Genomic DNA, 23,575 nt, shown 5'->3' on the forward strand with positions numbered 1-23,575 from the left:
ATTATTTACAGTAACTTTGTTGAGTTACCGGTAATCAATACACAACCTCAAAGATCCATCTTTCTTCTTAACAAATAACACCAGAGCACCTCATGTTGAGAAAATAGGTCGAGCAGAACCCCTGTCAATTAATTCTTGTAACTGCGCCTTCAACTCTTTCAACTCGGCAGAAGCCATTCGATAAGGTGCTATTGATATTGGTGTTATTCCCGGAATTAGATCTATAGAAAATTCCACTTCTCTGATACGTAGTAAACCAGGCAATTCTTCTGGAAACACGTCTGGAAATTCACATACAACTGGCACAAATTGAATCTTTGACTCGGTTGCCTTAGTATCCAACACATATTCAAGATAAGCATCATATCCCTTCCTCATACATTTCTGTGCTGCTATTACTGAAATCAAATTAAATAATTCATCTAGCTTGTCAGATTCAACATGAAGTAACTCACCATCTTGACATTTCAACACAATATACTTCTACTTACAATTAACCACTGCATCATGTTAGGTTAACCAATCCATTCTCAATATCACATCGAATTCATCAAAAGGCAGTAGCATTAAATCAGCTAAGAAACATTTAACCTTTACCATAAGTGGACAGTTTTTACAAACTTTATCCACCTTTACACATTGACCCAAAGGATTTGAAACTTCCACCACAAATTCAGTGAATTCAACAAGTAAATTTTTAACATTTACTAAATTTGTGCATATATACGTGTGTAGAACCAGGATCAATTAATGCAACAATATCAGTATCTAATAAAAAAAGTACCAATAATGACATCGGGCGCCAAAGCATCTTCTCAGGCTCGTATGGCATATGTTCTTGCAGGAGCTCGAGCCTCAGATTTAGCATTTGAATCTTTTATAGTGCTTCGGCTACCACTAACATTTTCGGAATGTCTAGGTGGTCTGCCCCTTGAAGCAGTGCTACCTAGTTTTGAAGTCTGCTCAACATCTCTTGCAACTATTTCCGGACAATCTTTCAAGAGGTGATCAAATGAACCACATTTATAACATGCACCGATTTTCATTCGACACACCCCATAATGAAATTTGTTACAGTGTTTACATTTTGGCTTCGTGTTTCCCACACTTCTAACACTAGTCACTGATGGTGACGATGACCTAGGATTAGAGCGTTGAAAACCACGCTCTTTACCGGAATACCTAGCTGAAGTAGTAGGTCTTTTTTGATACCTTTTTTATTTCTTTGAAGAAAATGATTGAGACCTACCAATAGGTCTTTTCCTAGAGGATCGGGCTTCTCTGTTTGCCTTCTTTTTTTCTTTACTTAGCTCTTCAACTTTCTTTGCACGATCAGCAAGTGTTGCAAACTCTCTTATTTCTAAAATACCAATAAGTAATTTATATTTTCATTTAATCCTTTCTCGAAACGTTTTACACATTTCTGCCTCTGTTTGAACCCATTCACTAGCATATTGGCTTAACCGAACAAACTCCCTTTCATATTCTGCAACGGTCTTGTTCCCTTACTTTAATTCTAAAAATTCTTTCATTTTCTAATCTAGGAATCTTTGACTAATATATTTCTTTTTGAATTCAAATTGAAAGAATTCCCAAATAATATTTTCTTTTGGAACCACTGAACTTACAGTTTTCCACTAGTGATAAGTCGTGTCCTTCAACAGAGATACAGAACATTTCAAGCATTCAGCAGGAGTACATGATAATTCGTCCAACACTCCAGTAGTATTTTCCAGCCAAAATTTAGCTTTTTCCAGATCATCATCAATTGTATCTCTAAATTCCTCAGCTCCATATTTTCTGAGTTTATCCACTGGAGCCTTACCAATTCTAACAATTTCAGTACCCGATGGTCTCTCAAGAACAGTCCGAGCATTTGGTGGGGGAGGTTGTGATTGAGAAGCAGCAGAATTTCTTCTCAAATATTCAGGAAACCATTTATCCAACATTTCAAAGAAAACATCTTTAGCATATTCACTTCGGCCCTCTGATTCAGACCTTCTACTACTACTACTACCATCTATAGCTCGTCGTACAGAAGCTTGAGAAGCACTTTTAGTTTCCTTAGATTTTGCTCTTGCTCGGTTGGAAGACATTTACTATATGAAAAACACATTTAAAATTGTCAGGAGATATCACACTATCATCAATTATATAATGGCATGTATAGCTAAATTCACACTTGCTACGTTAGTCCTAGAATCGGCTAAACCATAGCTTTGATATGACTAAATGTAACACCCCTAACCCGTATCCGTCACCGGAATAGGGTTATGAGGCATTGCCAAACTTATACATTAGCATTTGTACAAAACCGAGTTATAAATTTTCATTCCAAATCAAAAATTTTCAAATTTCATCAAAAAGTCCCTAATATGGGCCTACGGGGCCCAATACATGCTTTGGAAGTGGTTCGAGACTAAACCGGCAACTTTGGAAATTTTTTCTTGAAAATAAGGGCACACGCTTGTGTGGCTTGTGACATGGCCGTGTGGCCAGCTCGTGGGGATCCCTTGGCCGTGTGGCCAAGCCATGTGGAATTTTGACTTGTAATGTAACACCCCTTGCCCGTATCCGACGCCGGGACAGGGTTCGAGGTGCTACCTGACTTAAACTCACTCAGCTATATAAAATCAGGCCATAAAATTTTGATCAATTTAAAACTTTTCGTTTCACAAACATTTTGTCCCTTAAACGGGCTCACGAGACCCAATATATACATTAGAGACGGATTGGGACTAAACCGAGAACTTAAGAAAAACTTGGAAAATTCATGCTTTAAGGCTCCACACACCCGTGTGAATATAGACCGTATGGTCACACACGCCCCTGTGTGTTGGGACACGATCGTGCCTTTAGCCCGTGTACAACACTGACTTTAAAACACGGCCATGACACACGCCCATGTGCCTACCCATGTGGACAAATACAAGGCTATATTCCAAGCTATTTTGTCACACTCACAACACATGCACGCATACTTATACAACAACATACAACATGGCAAAATTAGGTACTTAAACATTCCTAACATGTCATGATTATGGCAATTTCACATGCAATATATATCATAGATTTTACTCACATCTTTACCACATTCATGCTATAATCATTATAAACTCATCACGTAATACCATAGCACATGCATGCATAATTAAAATGGATTTACAACCCCATAATCAAAATAGGCCAACACATATGGTTAAAGCCATCTCACATACTCTAATATTTAAACTCCTACACATGCCATAGACTCAAAGTACTTGAAATCACTACACCAACAACGTTAGCTTGACAGTGCGATAATATCTCCGATGAACTCCAACCTGAGCAAACCTGGCAACCCTAGAGAACATGGGAAAGGAAGGGGGAGTAAGCTTTACACTTAGTAAGTTCATATGAAAACAATAAGCAACTCATTAACAGATTTTATCAATGCACCTAACATATTCTCAAGTTCAAATAAGCTGTCTTCTTGAACAATAGTCAATAAAATATTTATATCTAGAGCTACGAAACTCTAAATTAAGTTTCATTAATTTTACCTGAAATTAGACTCATATACCTTTCTACCATAAAATTTCCAGAATTTTTGTCTTAGTCAATTAGTACAGTTTATTCCTCAAAGTTACCCCTGATTCACTATATGACAGTTCTGACCCTTCTACACTCAAGTTCAATTATCTCATAGCACAGGACTCAAATAATGTTCTCGTCTATATCTCTTGAAAATAGACTCATTAAGGATTCTAAAAATATAAATTAAAACTCGTAAATATTGTTTTACAATTTAAAATGATTTTCTCAAATCAGAACAGCGGATTTTCGAAGTCATACTGGCTCTGTCTCACACAACTTAAAATATCTCATTATAAGAAGTTCTTTTGCTTACACAGTTTCTTTTGTAAGAAACTAGACTCAATAGGATTTAATTTCATATTTTATTCAGCCTCTAATTCACTTTCTAATATTTTTGGTGTATTTTTAAAGTTACACCACTGCAGTAGCCCACAACTATCCAGGCTAATTTACTCCTTAACAATTATTGTTCACCAAATACTATATACATTATGAGCATGGACCCATAACCACAAGGTCATTACAAAGTCATTCTCATAAACCTGGCTTACTTACTTGCAACCTTACCATAGATGCATTATAGACCGAATCACTTCTAATTCATACCAAATAGGCACTTGCACCACTCACAATATTATTATACTTTCTTTATTAACTCTCTTTCGTAACCTTTAAAGTTGAACCTTTCAAAACACTACCGGATATTCTATAAGCCTTGAACATAGGATAAGTTGCCGACGTCATGTCCCAGACATGGTCTTACAATGGTTGTCATCTTCGAGGCTGATGCCATGTCCCAGACATGGTCTTACACTAGCTCTCGTATATACATGCTGATGCATGTCCCAAACATGTTTTACACTAGCACTCATAATGTGGCTGATGCATGTCCCAGACATGTCTTACACTAGCCCTCATCTCAACGCCAATGCCATGTCCCAGACATGGTCTTACACTGGCTATCATAATGTGGCCGATGCATGTTCCAGACATGTCTTACATTGGCGCACAAATCGCCCAAAAGTCTTAGCACGAATATCCGGTTTATTTCCTAGGGTTTCAACAGGGTCTTTCTACTATCTCAATTATTACTAAGCATTCTCAATTCATAATCTAGCAATTCATACTATGTCAAATCATTGAAAAATCAAATACATGCATTAACAATGAAATCATATTATTTACATACAATTTACTCATTTCTAGGGAATATCCTATTCCGTTGAATTTCTAATGTATTCTACCATTACGTGGATGTTATTAACTTTTGGCATGACTTTCATCATACTCAACAATATCAACATGTAATTAAATACATTCGAGGTAAGATAGATTCAAATATATTATCAATAACATGCTTATTTAATCATACGAACTTACCTTGACACGAAATTGGTAATAGAGGCCTAAACATCAATTTCTTGTTTTTTCTCGTTCTAAGCCTGAATCTCATTTTTCGTCATCTATAACATCACATTGAACTTATTAATGTAATATACTAATCAAATTAGTCCAATGACACATTTTGGCAAAATTTTTGATTTTGCTCCTATACTTTGCCAAAATTACTAAATTACCCCTAGACTCGTAAAATGATTTTCATCACATTTCTTTGCTCCTTAAGCCTAGATGAACCATTTTCATAACTATAGCAACTCATAATTTCAATTATTTCACGCATTTACAACTTGTTTTACAACTTTGCAAAATACCCTATTTTAGGTGTTTTCATGCAAACTTCTTTCATAAAAGTTGTTTATAACACTACCAAGACTCATATTCTTCCATAAAAACTCAGAAAACAACACATATGCTTTCATGGCAATACCTTAGACTCTTAATCATTTTGCAAAATAGTCCCCTCTTTTGAAAGCTCATGCTTTAGGGGTTCTAAAAATGTAAAAATCATGAAGAAAGACATTAAAAATCACTTACTAGGATGGGAGTTTCTTTGCTGAAATTTTCCAGCTTCTAAACCCTTTTCTTGGCTGGAAAAATAGGTGGAGAGAAGATGAAGAAAAGATGATATTTTCTTTTCTTTATTTTTATTACTTATTTGTCAAATAAGTCACCCAACACTTACCTAACATGTTTGACCATTTAATTCCTTGTCTCATGCCCGGCCATCACTCTTTAAATGGCCTAATTTCACATTAAAAACCCGTAATTTAAGATACAATGCAATTTAACACCTTTAGGTATTAAAACACAACTTTTACTCTTTGTGAGATTTAGTCCTTTTTCGAAATTGGACTAGAAATCGCTAAAATTAATATATCAAAATTAACATGCACTTATAAAATCACATTATAACACATAAATTAACATCAAAATAATTTTATCCAGCCTCAGAACAGTGGTTCTGAAACCACTGTTCCGACTAGGCCCAAAATCGGGCTGTTACATTTCTTCCCCCTTTAGGGATTTTCGTCCCCGAAAATCTTACCAAAAGAAGTTGCTTTCACTTTCACGAGTCACTTTCACCTTTTCCTCACAACTTATAATTGAACTCAGTCTCATACTCAAGATTTCCTGTAGCTTTTCCATAATTGAGGTATAAACCTCGGAGCTCAATTTGAAACACTAGAGACTGACATTCTTGGAACTATAAACTCAGAAACATGCAACTCAGTCATATCTATCGAATAATATATCTGTACATACTAAAATAATCATGCGGACTTCCATCATCAATCTATCACAATTCAACTTGCATCCCTCCTTTTTCCCGGGAATGAGAGATATCCCGATACGAAATTCATAACAGTCCTTTCTCATTTTCTTCCCACTGTCATCACTGACAATAATAATCCTGAATGCATTTGATATTCGGCTTTATCCTATAGACAATTCGATATCCTTTGGACGAATAGGCAAGATACTGTTGTGAACTATGTACTCAATTATCTGTATACCCAGAGTTTCTCACTACTGAAATCTTACTCTAAAATAATAGTAATAGAAACCAGAAATCAAATCCTCCCTGCAATTCCAAATTAAAAGTCGAATCATGCTGTACTTGTTTAATCTATCACTTATAGCCATATTTCTATACTCTGGTCATCAACTGTTTAGAAACTTTACTAACATGAATCCAATGAATCCAACTTCATAGATGTGGTCTCTTTATTAATCAGGACAACTTTACTTATACAACATCTCTCGAATGAGAGAAATCCAACTAATATGTTTCTGTATCATATTTTCAAGAATACAATTTCTTCATTTTAGACTGCACGTTTACTTACCTATAATTGCACAACATTATTCCCGAACCAGAAAATAAACTTAATGCACATGACTCAGATTTACTTTTGCAGAATAACCATTCTTTACCCCAATAATTTTAAATAAATCTCGACATTAAATCCCCACACTTCTATAGTCGAGCTAGAAGTATAATCATAACAGATTCTAATATCACAAGTCAAAGATTACTCGTAAAGATAAGCCAAGCTCGATAATTCTCGAAACAAGAACGAGAGAAAAACCAATATAAGAAATTCCAAGATATAAGACTATACTAGAAATCTGATAATATAATCCAGAAGAAAACAATAAAGATGATCTGGAAAATCCCTCAGAGAAAAACTAGAAGGAAACTACTATCTGTACGCTCTAGAATTCCTCATAACAGAGATAATATAATTCCCGCATATATAAACCATAATCAATAGAACATCAGAATAATCTCACATAGATTTCTATTATCAACTTCATTCCAATATATTAGAATAGAAATCTGAAGAGATGGAGAAATGCAAATCATAACTAACTGGACCCATAGAGCTTTTCATCTAATATCACAGTCACTAGCATCCTCATACGATAGAATTCCCACTCGAAAGGGATAATCATACATATTCCCCAGAATAGAGGAAAATATAGAATACTCAGAAGAGAAATATAGCCATAACTTTTATTTAATTAATTCTATCATTCTCAGACTTCTGTGCAAGTCCGACATTATTCCTCTAACTAATTCTGTCTTCACTAATCCCATACTATTCCATTATTGTACTCTTTAGTTTCACTTTTGCAAGCTTATGCAACATATCTCTCGAGAATCTTATCGTATAACTCTATTCTGGTAAGGGGGTGAAGATTGTAAAGCCTCTAAACTTTCGACTCTCACACATATACACATTTAACAACAACATAGTATCATACACATCAATTCAAACATTTCAAGTTTCCAACTTGTTATGAACACACTCTCACATATCTTAGTAACGCATGCAACTTTATTTCATATGAATACTAGCCAAACATCAGTAAACTTATTACAATATAAATTTTCATTTCTTTTACTTGAATCATCATTAATGTCTAATCAAGCTTCAACATTTAGCCTTATTTTACTTACCAACATTTACCAAATTAGAGAACGTCTTACGGTTTTGAGTACATCATTCAATTGATGCCATAGTCCAACTATGGTCTTGTCCGTCAATTTATAATTGAACGATCGTACTTAATTCCAGCGTTCTACTCAATTTGATCTTTCATTTCAGCTCTCATGCTATTATAACATTTATGACATCTTTAATTCAGAGATTTAAACATAAATGTCAATCACATGTACATACTGATTACACATCATTCAATAGAAGCACTCATACACACATTCTGTCACTTCAAGTAAATTTTCTTTTCATAATCACTTCGCCAAAAGAGTTAGGCACATAACATCGTATGAACACTAATATGTATGAAAGAGCTTATCACAACTTAACTTTCACTTCATTCCATGATTCAACATTCTTTAACTTATGATTATCACATATTGAATATTAATTCATGTTAAAATCACGAATTTCTTTTCATACCTTTCCCATTTTCAGCATATCACAAGCATGATTCAATAATCTCAACTTTACTCTTATCTCTATTAAGATTTGCTCGGTTGGAACTCTTTTCTTTCTTAACCAATAGTTTGGTTAGGGCCGGAAGATATCACACTATCACAAATAATACTATGGCATGTATAGCTAGACTCTCTTATGCTAGGTTAGTCCGAGAATCGACTAAACCATGCTCTAATACCACTAAATGTAACACCCCTCGCCCGTATCTGACGCTGGGACAGGGTTCGAGGTGTTACCTGACTTAAACTCAATCAACTATATAAAATCGGGCCATAAAATTTTGATCAATTTAAAACTTTTCGTTTCACAAACATTTTGTCCCTTAAACGGGCTCATGAGACCCAAAACATACATTAGAGACGATTTGAGACTAAACCGAGAACTTAAGAAAAACTTGGAAAATTCATGCTTTAAGGCTACACACTCCCGTGTGAATATAGACCGTATGGTCACACACACCTGTGTGGCTTAGGACACGCCCGTGCCTTTCGCCCGTGTACAACACTGACTTTAAAACACAGCCATGACACATGCCCGTGTGCCTACCCGTGTGGACAAATACGAGGCTATTTTCCAAGCTATTTTGTCACACTCACAACACATGCACGCATACTTACACAATAACATACAACATGGAAAAATTAGGTACTTAAACATTCCTAACATGTCATGATTATGGCAATTTCACATGCAATATATATCATAGATTTTACTCACATCTTTACCACATTCATGCTATAATCATTATAAACTCATCAGGTAATACCGTAGCTCATGCATGCATAATTAAAATGGATTTACAACCCCATAATCAAAATATGCCAACACATATTGTGACAGCCCAAAGTTGACCCTAGTCGGGAAGTAGTTTCGGGACCGCTAAACCGAGTCACCGAAATGTTTGAATGTGATACTTATTGTCTAGAATATGTAATTATGAATGTGTGAAAATTTCAAGCTTCAATTTGGTTGATTTCATGTGAATTTAGTCTATAGGACTTATGTGAGAAAATTCTAAAATGTGATAGGTCAATGTGTGAGGACCTATTAGTGCATGTGGACAAAGGAGGGACTTGCATGTCAAATTTCCCCCCCCTAATGAGTAGTGGCCGGCCATGACAAGGAATGATGGGAAAAACATGTCATGAAACATGTTTTGTTAATGGAAGAATAAAATAAGGAGTATGGGTAATAAAGAAATGGAAACAAAAGAAAAAAAAAGTGTGGTTGCCCCCCCCATTGCCGTGAGCTAAAGAGAAGAAAAGAGAAAAATTTGTGTTCATCCTTTCTCACCTTCATTTAGCCTAAATTAGAAAGAAAAACAAAGAAAAAAATTTCTCATCCTTTGGTTCATCCTTGGCCAAAAATTTTAAGGAGGAAAGAAGAAGAAAGGTGAAGAGATTCGGCCATGCATGTAGCTAGGCTAAGGTATGTTTGATGATGTTCCATGAGATGCATGCATGTTTTAGTTGTTAGCTTGAGTTCTACCTAGCCCATGGTCTAAATCTTGCTATGTGATGGAAATGGCACTTGACCATGGATGCATCATTCTTGGTTGATGTTTGATGTTGTGGTGATGAGGCATGAGGATGAGTTAAGATTCGGCCTAGGTGGAGGTTGTGTTAATGCCATTGCATGCAAAATATGAAGCTTGTTAATGATGCATGTGATGATGGCTTGATGATTCTTGAACCTCCTTTTTAGCATTTTTGTGTGAGCACATATGTGCATTGGTTGCTAAATGGAGAAGAATCGGCTAGCAAGATGTGTGCTAAGGCCGAATGTAACTTTGCATGTTAATGAGCAATGCATGTGTTAAATTGATGGAAAGGGGGAGGATGCTTTACTAGTGTGTATATGTGTGTATTAAGTGTTGAAATCGACCCCAAAAATAGACATGCATATTCGGCCAAGGGGAAAGAAATTAGCTAATATGTTGTGTTGATGCATGATTTTTGCATGTATGAGACTTTAATGTCTAATGTATAAATATGGGCTAAGTGCCTTGTGTTCATCTTTTTGATGCCTAAATGATGAAATCAATTTATTTGTTTAATTAAGCTCAAGAGCAAAGGGGAAATAAATTCGATAAAGGGAAGGAAAAAGTGGTCGAATAGCTAGCGGAATCGTTCGACAACACCCGAGGTAAGTTCTTGAGTAAGAGAGCTTAAATTACGATGTGATTAAATCATGTTTTAAGCAAATTAAAATCATGCTCTATGAGTGGCTATTGAGCCGAATGTGCAAGGATGGTGTGTGCCTTGTGTTTGAGTTTCGCAAATGAAAATGAAATATGAATGTGCATGATTAATTGAATGCTGTCCGGGCTAAGTCCCGAAGGCTTTGTGCTAAGTGAATATATCCGGACTAAGATCCGAAGGCCTTTGTGCGAGATACTAAATCCGGGTTAAGTCCCGAAGGCATTCGTGCGAGTTGTTAAATCCGGGTTATGTCCCGAAGGCATTGTGTGAGTTACTAAAACCGGGCTATGTCCCGAAGGCATTTGAACGAGGAGCTATATCCGGTTAAATCCCGAAGGTACGTGATTTGGTAATGAATGAGCTTGCTGTAAAATTCCAGCGAATACTCGAAAAACATCCCAATATGGGGATATGTTACGTATGTGTTGAATTTAATCGAGCCCTTACAAATAAATGTTCGCTCAGTTGATAAACGAGCTACCGGCCTTCGGCTAAGTTAGTTTATTGTGTATGTACATAAGGGTTGTTAATGTTGTGAAGCAAGTTTGATATCGGTAAATTGCGTATTATGAAATATTCCGTTTAGCTAAATGTGTGCTATTCTTTGTGTATGCTGGAATTCCTTGCTCAAAACTTACTAAGCATAAATTGCTTACTCGTTACATTGCTCCTCTGTTTTATAGATTTTTGGTTCTCCAGCTATCGGACTCGGGATCTTGAAGTCGAAGTCGCCCACACTATCAAAGGCTCTTTTGGGTACTATTTTGGTTGAATTTTGATATGGCATGTATAGGACTACCCAATGTTGTCTTTCGAGTACTTTATGAAATGTATAAGTGTACAGCCATGCGAAAATGGCTTGTAGAAGTGGAGTATGGCATTAGACCATTCGTGTTTATGAATGTATAAATGGTTTCATGATGTAACTATAGTTGGAATGGAAGTGTTGAGCAAATGATCAGCCATTGGAATGGCTAAGTATGATCATATGTGGGCATATGTATGACAAGGCCCTAGTTGGTCCATGAAACCCCGAAAATAGGTAAGGTTTACTTTGAAAACAGAGGCTGACAGCAGCAGTGGTGTGGATTGGAAAAATCACAAGAATTCGTAGGAGTGGAATTAAATAGTGAATAAATTATGTAATCGAACCTTGATGAATCTACTTTCATATGAAAGTAACGAAACAATCATATGAACAGTACAGTAAGAGATATTCAGGTTCCTGTGGGACCGGGCCAGAACAGTTTCTGGATTCCCTGTTCCGACGTTGGAAATTCACTATAAATTGACCAGAGATAATTAGGAGTCATACCATATATGTATGGATTCCTCTCGGAGTCTAGTTTCCATAGAAACAAACGGCATCAGTATTGAAGCTCTGTGCAGAGAGATATCCAAGTCGTAATGAGAAAAGGTCAGTGTAGTCGACCCCTGTAACATGGGAGACTTTGACTAATAAACTGTACTAATTGGCCCGACCAAAAATTCTAGAAAAAAATACATAGATGGGGACATGAGTCTAGTTTCAGGGAAAAATCACAAAACTGATTTTCGAGTTGTGAAACTCAAGATATGATTTTTGAAGCGACTAGTACTCAGACTTGGCAGTGTCTGGAAAAATTTTTCAAAGTTTGTTAACATCTCGTGTCCGACTCCGGTGTCGGTCTCGGGTTCGGGGTGTTACACATATGGTTAAATCCATATCGCATACTCTAATATTTAAACTCCTATATATGCCATAAACTCAAAGTACTTGAAATCACTACATTAATAGCGTTAGATTGACAGTGCGATAATATCTCTGATGAACTCCAACCCGAGCAAACCTGGCAACCCTAGAGAACATGGGAAAGGAAGGGGGACTAAGCTTTATGCTTAGTAAGTTCATATGAAAACAATAAGCAACTCATTAACAGATTTTATCAATGCACCCAACATATTCTCAAGTTCAGATAAGCTATCTTCTTGAACAATAGCCAATAAAATATTTCTATCTAGAGCTACGAAACTCCAAAATAAGTTCCATTAATTTTTCCTGAAATTAGACTCATATACCTTTCTACCATAAAATTTCCAGAATTTTTGGCTTAGCCAATTAGTACAGTTTATTTCTCAAATTTACCCCTGATTCACTATATGATAGTCCTGATCCTTCTACACTAAAGTTCAATTATATCATAGCACAGGACTTGAATAATGTTCTTGTCTATTTCTCTTGAAAATATACTCATTAGGTATTCTAAACATATAAATTATAACTCGTAACTATTTTTGTACAATTTATAATGATTTTCTCAAATCAAAACAGGGGATTTTCGAAGTCATACTGGCTCTGTCTCACACAACTTCAAATATCTCATTATAGGAAGTTCTTTTGCTTACACAATTTCTTTCATAAGAAACTAGACTCAATAGGATTTAATTCCATATTTTATTCAGCCTCTAATTCACTTTCTACTATTTTTGGTGTATTTTCAAAGTTACACCACTGCAGTAGCCCACAACTAACCAGGCTAATTTACTCCTTAACAATTATTGTTCACCAAATACTATATACATCATGAGCATAGACCCATAACCACAAGGTCATTACAAAGTCATTCTCATAAACCTGGCTTACTTACTTGCAACCTTACCATAGATGCATCATAGACCGAATCATTTCTCATTCATACCAAATAGGCACTTGCACCACTCACAATATTATTATACTTTCTTTATTAACTCTCTTTCGTAACCTTTAATGTTGAACCTTTCGAAACACTAACGGATATTCTATAAGCCTCAAACATGGGATAAGTTGCCGACGCCATGTCCCAGACATCGTCTTACACTAGCTCTCGTATATACATGCCGATGCATGTCCCAGACATGTCTTACACTAGCCCTCGTCTCAACGCCGATGCCATGTCCCAGACATGGTCTTACACTGGCTATCATAATGTGGCCGATGCATGTCCCAGACATGTCTTACAGTGGTGCACAAATCGCCCAAATGTCTTGGCACGAATATTCGGTTTATTTCCTAGGGTTTCAACAGGGTCTTTCTACTATCTCAATTATTACTAAGCATTCTCAATTCATAATCTAGCAATTCATACTATGTCAAATCATTGAAAAATCAAATACATGCATTAACAATGAAATTATATTATTTACATACAGCTTACTCATTTCTAGGGAATATCGTATTCCGTTGAATTTCTAATGTATTCTACCATTACGTGGATGTTATTAACTTTTGGCATCACTTTCATCATACTCAACAATATCAACATATAATTAAATAAAACCGAGGTAAGATACATTCAAATATATTATCAATAACATGCTTATTTAATCATACGAACTTACCTTGACACCAAATTAGTAATAGAGGCCTAAACATCAATTTCTTGTTTTTCCTCGTTCTAAGCCTGAATCTCATTTTTCGTCATCTATAACATCACATTGAACTTATTAAGACAATATACTAATCAAATTAGTCCAATGACACATTTTGGCAAAATTTTTGATTTTGCTCCTATACTTTGCCAAAATTACCAAATTGCCCCTAGACTCGTAAAATGATTTTTATCACATTTCTTTGCTCCTTAAGCCTAGATGAACCATTTTCATAACTATACCAACTCATAATTTCAATTATTTCATGCATTTACAACTTGTTTTACAACTTTGCAAAATACCCCATTTTACGTGTTTTCATGCAAACTTCTTTCATAAAAGTTGTTTATAACACTACCAAGACTCATATTATTCCATAAAAACTCAGCAAACAACACATATGCTTTCATGGAAAAACCTTAGACTCTTAATCATTTTGCAAAATAGTCCCCTCTTTTGAAAGCTCATGCTTTAAGGGTTCTAAAAATGTAAAAATCATCAAGAAAGACATTAAAAATCACTTACTATGATGGGAGTTTCTTTGCTCAAATTTTCCTCCTTCTAAACCCTTTTCTTGGCTGGAAAAATTGGTGGAGAGAAGATGAAGAAAAGATGATATTTGCTTTTCTTTATTTTATTACTTATTTGTCAAATAAGTCACCAAACACTTACCTAACATGTTTGACCATTTAATTCCTTGTCTCATGGCCGGCCATCACTCTTTCAATGGCCTAATTTCAAATTAAAACGCCCCAATTTAAGATACAAGGCAATTTAACACCTTTATATATTAAAACACAACTTTTACTTTTTACGCGATTTAGTCCTTTTTCGAAATTGGACTAGAAATCGCTAAAATTAACATACCAAAATTAACATGCACTTATAAAATCACATTATAACACATAAATTAACATCAAAATAATTTTATCCAGCCTTGGAATAGTGGTTCCGAAACCACTGTTCCGACTAGGCCCAAAATCGGGCTGTTACATGCAATTTCTTAAGTACCAAAAGGGCAAACAGGTTGGGCACATGCCTATGTGGCTAGGCCGTGTGGTAAACTTATTTTTCACCATTTTTAAGTCATTTTCACATGATTTTGACACACAACCATGCTTGAAACTCGTGTCAGTCACACGACTAAGACACACGGCCGTGTCTTTTGCCCGTGTACTATCCTGACTTCACATTTAAGGATACAGGGGACACACAGTCATTTCACACGCCCGTGGGCTTACCGTGTGTCACACACGACCTAGATACACGCCCGTGTGTCATACCCATGTGGACGAAATAAGGCCATTCCTAGCCTCATTTCTTACCCCTAACCAAATCATTTACTTACATGAAAACTTACAAGTATACACCAACCAATTCAACCAATTACCATTATTCAAATCAACAAGTGTCTATAATAATTCACAGCATATCCATCTCAAACATGCATTACTAACCACTTTTATGACTTCCAAGATATTAATTTATCATTTGGCCATAAAAGCTTATACATGCCATTATATCAAAATAGGTTTATCATTTTTACTAAAATGAAAAGATTGATAGTGTGATGATAGCTCCAACCCAATTCCAACCTTCACAAGCCTTGAGCACTATAAAATAGGGAAAATAAACCTAGTAAGCATTAATGCTTAGTAAGTTTATATAACCCAAATACACTTACCATTATGTTATACATCAAGTAATATGTCCATTAACTTATTCAATTAGCAAATAAGGCCTATACACAATCATTCAACCAATTGATTAGTTTCAAAAATATTAAAATGCATAGATGAGCTCATCATACCATTTCTCTTTATATTACTATGTATGTCGTTACCGTTGAATTATTAAATTTCTGATGGACCTTTCCTTTTCCAGTTGTACACTTAAGGTGTACATTCCTTTCCAAGTGGTACACACAAAGTATACCTTTCCTTTTCATATGGTATACATAAGGTATACCTAACCTTTCAAGTATACACACAAGGTGTAAATAACCTTTTCAAATTGTACCATTTGGGTGCACCAATCTTTTTCAAGTATTACCCTTTCAGGTTACATTCCTTTCCATAATGAGATCAAAAGATTATCCTTTTGGAACCACTTTTACTGCAACATATGCAGGATCTCATATACACAGTAATCACCTGTCCAATCGAAAATCAATATTCAAACGAATTCATGTAATATTTCATCATTTACATGTAAATCACAAATCAATATTGGTTTTTTTCATGTACATACCAATTATAAATTATGATACACATAATTCAACAATCAATTCAACACATTTACATGCTTAATTTAGTTATACGAACTTACCTTAACAATTGATCGTATCTACTAATCCAAAACTTTTTCTTTCCCTCGATTTTTTTCTTTGTTTGACACTTTCGGATCTATATAAATAAATTTAATCATCAATTCTATGATTTTTACTTTCAATAAAGCCCATTTCACATTTTAGGCAAAAGTACCAATTTGCCCCTAAACTTTTTATTAATTCCAATTTCGTCCCTAGGCTCGGAAATTGAAATTCATGCAATTTACTCCTTATTCCAAGCTTATTCAAAATTCCAATATAACTTTTACAATACATGTATTTTATAAATTTCAAGATTTTTCCAAGAATTTCACTACTTTGCAATTTAATCCCTACACATGCTTTCACTAAAAATCACTTTATAAAAGTGGTTTATCTAACAATAATGTTTCACTTTCTATAAAAAAACGTTCATTTTACAGCATATTCATCCATGGGTAATCTTTTAAACTTTGGTTTTCTTTCAATTTAATCACCCAAATAAAGAAATTAAGCTTTCCCGATCTCAAAAATATAAAAATTACTAAAAACGGGACATAGAACTTACCAAATCAAGCTTGAGAAATTTCCTTTCTCTCTCCTAGGGTTTCCATGTTTTATGAAGAAGAAGATGATATAAAATGGGTTTAATTCTATTTAACATTTATCATACTTTATTTAATTCAATTTCCAATTTAATTGTTAACCTTTTTCAATTTTTCCATGGATGACTCATTAAAAATATCTACATATTTTTCATCAATGGTCTAATTGCCATATAAGGACTTCTCACTTTTAATACTATAGCTATTTAATCCTTATAACTACTAGAATTCAACTTTGACATTTTATTCAGTTTAGTCCTTTTTGCAATTAGACACATATTTGATAAAATTTTTCTATAAAAATTTTTATGCAATATTCCTATCATAATACCTATTATTTTATGAAATTTAAATAATTTCATTTTTTGGACTAGGATTTGTGATCTCGAAACCACTATTCTGATTTCACTGAAATTGAGTTGTTACATTATGGTTCATTTATTTAAACTGCGTTTCATTGGATATGTGGAAAAAAAGGGGCATAATTGCTGAATGAAGTTATTATGAGAATATAGTAAGATACGAGCTTAGACAAGTGAAAGGTGGTCGAACTATATGTTGAAATTATGATTACTCATAAATGATGTGCATGTGATTAAGAGGATGGGGATAACTTGTTAAATAATGTGATAAGTTATGTTGGAGATACTATGGTGGTTAGGCTAATGCCAAGGCATGTAAATGGTATTTATAAGATAAAAGAGTAAGCATTATGAACGAGTAAGTGGTAATCATGAGAATTAATACAATTTGTATTAATAATGTTCTTATGGATGGGTAAGTTAAATGGATCTTAATAATTGTTTATTATTTGCATATGAGCTTACTAAGCTCTAAAGCTTATTTCCCTTACTTTCCCAACTCTTATAAGTTAATTTAGCTAGCTCGGGTTGGATATCGCTAGAAAGGCCATCACACTATCAAGCTATCACTACGGGTATTGATGAATTCACGTAGTTTGAGTCTATGGCATATATAGGGACTTTGTCTTTTGAGTAATTATGTCATTGTAAATGTGGCCAAATGAGTTGGCCTAAAATGGCTTGTGGTCCAATTTGTATAAGGCCATGGGATGTGGTTCATATTTATTATTAGGTTGTAAACCTAATTGTTTATGCATGCATGTGTCTATGCAATTGTAATATGGTTGATTGTTGTATGTATGTGATGGAATTGTGAATGAAATGCATTATGACAATTAAGACTTGATTATGTCAAATAGGAGTAATCTACCACTCTTAGTGCATGCAAAATTATAAATTTGGCTTGACAAAGTATGAAGTCTTATGCATGTGTAAGTAAAGATGAAATGATCATGATCATGTCTTGTTTGTGTATGTTTAAGTGCTCAATTATGCCCTGCCAAGTGCCATTGAAGTCATGTTTGTGTATGTGCAATTAAGGGTGGCAATTGGCTTGGAAAATAGCTTTAATAATTGTCTACACGCGTAGACACACGGGCATGTGTCTAGGCTGTGTGTGACACACGGTCTACCCCATGGGCGTGTGGTCCGGCTGTGTGTCCCCTGCACCCTAATTAATGCAAAACAGGATGCCAAGTAGTAAACATACGGGCAGAGACACGACCGTGTGTCTCAGTTGTGTGGAGGACACGACCTCAGGACATGGGCATGTGGCCTGGCCGTGTGAAGTCTGCACCTGATTTTGGAATTTAATTCGCCACACGGTCTAAGGACACGGGCATGTGCTTTGGCCGTGTGACCACATTTTGTGCATGACGTCATAAATAGAGAGTTACACGGGTTGAGGACACAGGCATGTCCCAAGCCACACGGCGTGTGACCCTCCAAAATGAGAAAATTTTCTAAGTATGGTAAAAGTTCTGAAAGTTTTCGGTTTAGTCCCGAACCACCATCGATGTATGTTTTGGGCCGCATGGACCTACATAAGGGATGATATGCATGTGAATGAAAGTTTTAAATTTAGATGGAAATTCATGTCTCAGTTTTGTAAGATTGTTTGAGTTTATGTCTGGTAACGCCTCGTACCCTATTCCGGCGTCGAATACGAGTAAGGGGTGTTATAGAATTAGTCTATATTTTAATCAATATAATAATAAACAATAATATCATATAAAGATTAATAATTATGTACTATTATAGTAAGCTATTACATAATATAATAATATATTTTTAAAACTATTAATACACATATATAATTATTATACTATAAATTATAACAAAAGATATAATATAAATAGTTATGTGCATTTTAGTATATTACAATACATGTCTATAATTAATAGTACATAAAATATCATTAAAAAATTAATATCTTAATAAAATATTATTTTTATTACATTAGATTTTGAATTGAATTTTAACTTTTACAAATTGTATTTGGGTATTGAGTTTAGTTTCTTTTTATTTTGGACTTGAGATTTGAACTATAATTAGTTTATTTTGACTTTGGGTGATAATGCATATATTATTTAAGTTTAAGTTTAGTATAATATATTTAAGTTTTGGAATAAGCATTTTAAAATATTAATATTAGATTTATAAATTTAATAAAAAATATCAAATTTATTTAATTGTCAATATAATATAATAATAAATAGTAAAAAATATATTTTATCAATTAATATACCTATCATATTATAAATTTTACATGCAATTAGCAATTTAATTATTTTATATAAAAGAAATCTGTTAAATATATATAATTTATAATGTAAATTTAAATTATGTTGTAATCATATAAAAATAAAATAAATTATTACATTAAAAATTAAAATATTTATATTTTAGAAAGTGTAAAATTATTTGAATTTCTCAGAGTTGGTAGCTCTCTGAGTTTGGTATGCTACGCTTAAAACAGTCGATGAATAAGGAGTGCGGAATGCTTCTTGTCCAGACCTTTTATTTTGGTACACAAATAAATGTTGAACTATCCAAATAAAGACGGTAAGAGTAATAGTCATAATTGAATCACACCCAAATCGGTTTATTAAAGTATACATTCATTTTACTAAATCGGATTGGATAACATTATGATCCATTTATGTAGTCCTCTGCATTTGCAACATCATGTGAAGAATATATAAAATCCAAATAAAATCATTTATTTATTTAGACCATTTCTTTTAACAGCTACATCTTCATCGAGATATAACACAAATTGCCCATAATTTACAGGCATGAAATAGTAGGGGAAGTAACAGAAGTAGGCAGCGAAGTGGAAAAGGTTAAGGTTGGAGATAAAGTAGGTGTGGGATGCATGGTTGGAGCTTGCACAGCTGCAACAGTTGGGCAAACGACCTTCAAAATTACAGCCCTAAGGCTAAACTCATGGTAACCTACAATGGTATTTACTAAGATGGAACCATAACTTATGGAGGCTATTCAGATTCAATAGTCGCCAATGAACGCTTCGTTGTTCTATCCCTGACGGCATGCCCCTTGACTCTGCAGCACGTTTGCTTTGTGCTGGAATCACTGTTTACAGTCCTTTGAAATACTTCGGATTAGGTGAACCTGGAAAGCATATTGGCATTGTTGGCCTTGGTCATGTTGCTGTTACTTAGCACTTCTCCTAGTAAGAAGACTGGAGCCTTGGAACATCTCGGTGCTGACTCTTTTTTGGTAAGCCGTGATCAGGACGAACTACAGGTAACTGTGTGCACTTACTCCTTTTACTAAAAGAAATTTTGGAAATGATTTTACTTTTCCGGTTGGAGCAGGCTGCCATGGGTACTTTTGATGGAATTATAGACAGTCTCTGCTACTCATCCAATTATGCCACTGCTTGGTCTTCTAAAATCCAATGGGAAACTTATTATGGTTGGTGCACCCTACGAGCCACTCGAGTTACCTGTCTTTTCGTTGATTATAGGTAAGCAGAAAAAAGCATTTAATAAACAATAGTCTTGGAGTTTGAATTCGAGTATAAAGCTAAGTAATTTATATATTTGTGATAAAAAACAGGAAGGAAGACGATGTCTGGAAGTGGTATCGGAGGAATGAAGGAGACATACGAAATAATTGATTTCGCAACGAAACACAACATAAAAGTAGATATTGAAGTTATATCCATGGATTATGTAAATAAAGCGATGGAGAGACTTGAAAAGGCTGATGTCAGATACAGATTTGTAATTGACATTGGAAACACCTTGGCTGCCACCAAGCCTTCAAGTTGAAAATCACTAATCCGTTGTTTTAAAATGCTCGGATGTCGCAGTAGTTTCGTGATTGAATATCGTTTGCTTAAACAGACTTTGGTATGCTATGCTTAAAACAATCCATGAATAATGAGTGCAGAATGCTTCATGTCTGGACTTTTATTTTAATATACAAATAAATGTTCAACTATCCAAATATAGACGATAAAAGTAATAGTCATAATTGAATCACACCAAAATCGGTTTATTAGAGTTTACGTTCATTTTAGTTAATCGCATTGGATAACATTATGATCCATTTATGAAGGCCACGTGAAGAACATATAAAAACCAAAAGTATTACAAGAAAGTAAGAATATTGGACTGGCGTTGCCATTTTGTTGTGTAATAACATATAGGAAGCAGAGCTTTAAGAGGTGGGCTTCAACATGTTACCAATATCAATGACAAATCGATATTTGACATCCGCTTTGAGAAGGCGTTCCATGGCAGTGTTCACATAATCGATAGGTATAATTTCAATGTCTGGTTTTATGCTTTGTTTTGCTGCGTAATCAATCATCTCTTGAGTCTCCCTTATCCCTCCAATCAAACTTCCTCCTATTATCTTCCTCCCTGCCAGTTTTTATGTAAAAATAACTTCAGTATTATTTGAATATACATGCAGTGAAGTCGAGCCTCATTCATTCTTGGAGAGCATATATTCACCATAAACTCTTACCTTGGAGCAATGGAAAGGCTGGTAGCTCAAGTGGTTTCTCTGGAGCACCGACAAGAACAAGCTTCCCGTGAGTCTTCAACAACCCAAGCAAAGGCAGCAAGGGATGTTGAGCAGATACTGTATCGATGATGCCATCCAATGTACCATTAGCAGCCTAAACACAATAAACATATATATATAAATGTGTGTTGAATTTAGAAAATTTCATTGTTGACAAAATATTAAAAGAAAAAAGAAAAGGTTGTCGAAACTAAACCTGAAGCTGATCTTGGTCTCGGCTGACAAAAAATGAATCAGCACCGAGATTTTCCAAAGCTGCTTTCTTCTTGTTTATAGAAGTGCTAATGACTGTAACTTTGGCCCCCATAGCCTTGGCAAATTTAACAGCCAAATGGCCTAGTCCTCCCAATCCAACAACTCCAATATGCAAATCAGGCTTATCGAGTCCATAAAATCTCAATGGACTATACACTGTGATTCCGGCGCAAAGAAGGGGGGCGGCGGCATCAAGAGGCAGGTTGTGAGGAATGCGGATGATAAAGTGCTCATCCACCACCATAGTGTCAGAAAAACCCCCATATGTAACAGTTCCGTCATAGTACTTCCCTCCATAGGTAGCTATCAATTTGGGGCAATAATTCTCAAGATTGTTGGTGCAGCTATCGCATGAATGGCAGGAGCCAACCATGCACCCTACTCCAACTTTGTCTCCAACTTTGAACTTTTGTACCTTACTTCCCACCTCTGTCACTTCCCCTACAATCTCATGCCTGCATCCAATATGTTTGTTTTAAATCTCTATATTTGTTTGCCATAAACAAAGAGATGAATTGATGGAGATAATATTATACCCAGGGACAAGAGGGTATAAGGTCTTGCCCCATTCGTTCTTGGCATTATGAAGATCGGTATGACATATCCCACAATAAAGCACCTTGAAAGAAACATCTTTCTCTCCTGCTGCCCTGCAAATCCACATGATATTTATCAATCAACAACGACACAAATAGACTTGGAAGAAGATCAAACATGATCAAATAAAAAAGAAAGAAAAGGAAAAACCTTCTTGAAAATTTGAATGGAGAGAGAACACCGGAAGTGTCTCTGGCCGCCCATCCAAAAGCCTTGTTTGGGTGTTCTTCTTCTGGCAATCTTGACATGGTCGGACGTGTAATTGTTTAGTCTCTTCGAGTCTTAAAGAACAAAACAAATGGTATTAAAAAATGATAAACTAATGTTTAGTAGTATGGGGAAGAGAAGGTCTTTATAGCGGGGTTTTGGGAGGCTATGCTTACATGTTGGCTGACCATATAACTGGAAAATGTTGGCAATGAATTGAAAAGTAAGTTCAAAATTTAAAACTTTCTCGGCTCACAAGTCACAAAAGCTACCAAGAAACATGTAGGTTTTTTTTTTCTACCTTCCGTTTTCAATTTGCTTTCAACTTAAAAAGAAAATTTACTCCAACTCGTTGCTTCTTATCTTTTGTTTTGTTTAGCAACAGTTTCAACCCTCGGATTGGCTATCGTTCGCTTTTTTCTTCTCTCATCAATTCTATTTTTCTTTTTCTTCTTATTCTCTACATATATCTTCTTTCTTTTCAGTTTATTGATCTATTTTGTAAATATTTTTGTTGTTTCACAAGTTGTGATAGATAGATGATGGTGTCTGTTATTAGCTAAAATTCCGCTGGCCACCAATAGTTTTTCTTGGAAAGTGGGTAACTCTTCATCAATTTCTTAATTTGTTTATATTTTGAGAG

At 34.9% G+C, this 23,575-nt stretch overlaps 1 protein-coding gene, 1 long non-coding RNA gene and 1 pseudogene across 2 annotated transcripts; 1 reads left to right on the top strand and 2 right to left on the bottom strand.

The window, feature by feature from the left end:
* Positions 1-3,154: 3,154 nt before the first annotated feature.
* Positions 3,155-14,664, bottom strand: LOC121209952 (uncharacterized). The gene is made up of 3 exons (XR_005905211.1): positions 14,561-14,664; positions 4,960-5,042; positions 3,155-3,345 (listed from the first exon to the last, which is right to left on the bottom strand). It is a non-coding gene; the product is annotated as an uncharacterized lncRNA (long non-coding RNA).
* Positions 14,665-20,089: 5,425 nt separating this feature from the next.
* On the top strand, positions 20,090-20,768 carry LOC107943784 (probable mannitol dehydrogenase; annotated as a pseudogene).
* A 547-nt stretch (positions 20,769-21,315) lies between these two features.
* LOC107943783 (probable mannitol dehydrogenase) lies at positions 21,316-23,262 on the bottom strand. Its single transcript, XM_041081990.1, has 6 exons — positions 23,109-23,262; positions 22,876-23,006; positions 22,665-22,778; positions 22,070-22,583; positions 21,814-21,967; positions 21,316-21,707 (listed from the first exon to the last, which is right to left on the bottom strand). Exons 2-6 carry the CDS (start codon positions 22,971-22,973, stop codon positions 21,502-21,504), a joined length of 1,086 nt encoding a protein of 361 aa, XP_040937924.1. The 5' UTR covers positions 22,974-23,006; positions 23,109-23,262; the 3' UTR covers positions 21,316-21,501.
* Positions 23,263-23,575: the final 313 nt, after the last annotated feature.

Source organism: Gossypium hirsutum, chromosome A11 (assembly GCF_007990345.1).
Source record: "Gossypium hirsutum isolate 1008001.06 chromosome A11, Gossypium_hirsutum_v2.1, whole genome shotgun sequence".
NCBI lineage: Eukaryota > Viridiplantae > Streptophyta > Magnoliopsida > Malvales > Malvaceae > Gossypium > Gossypium hirsutum.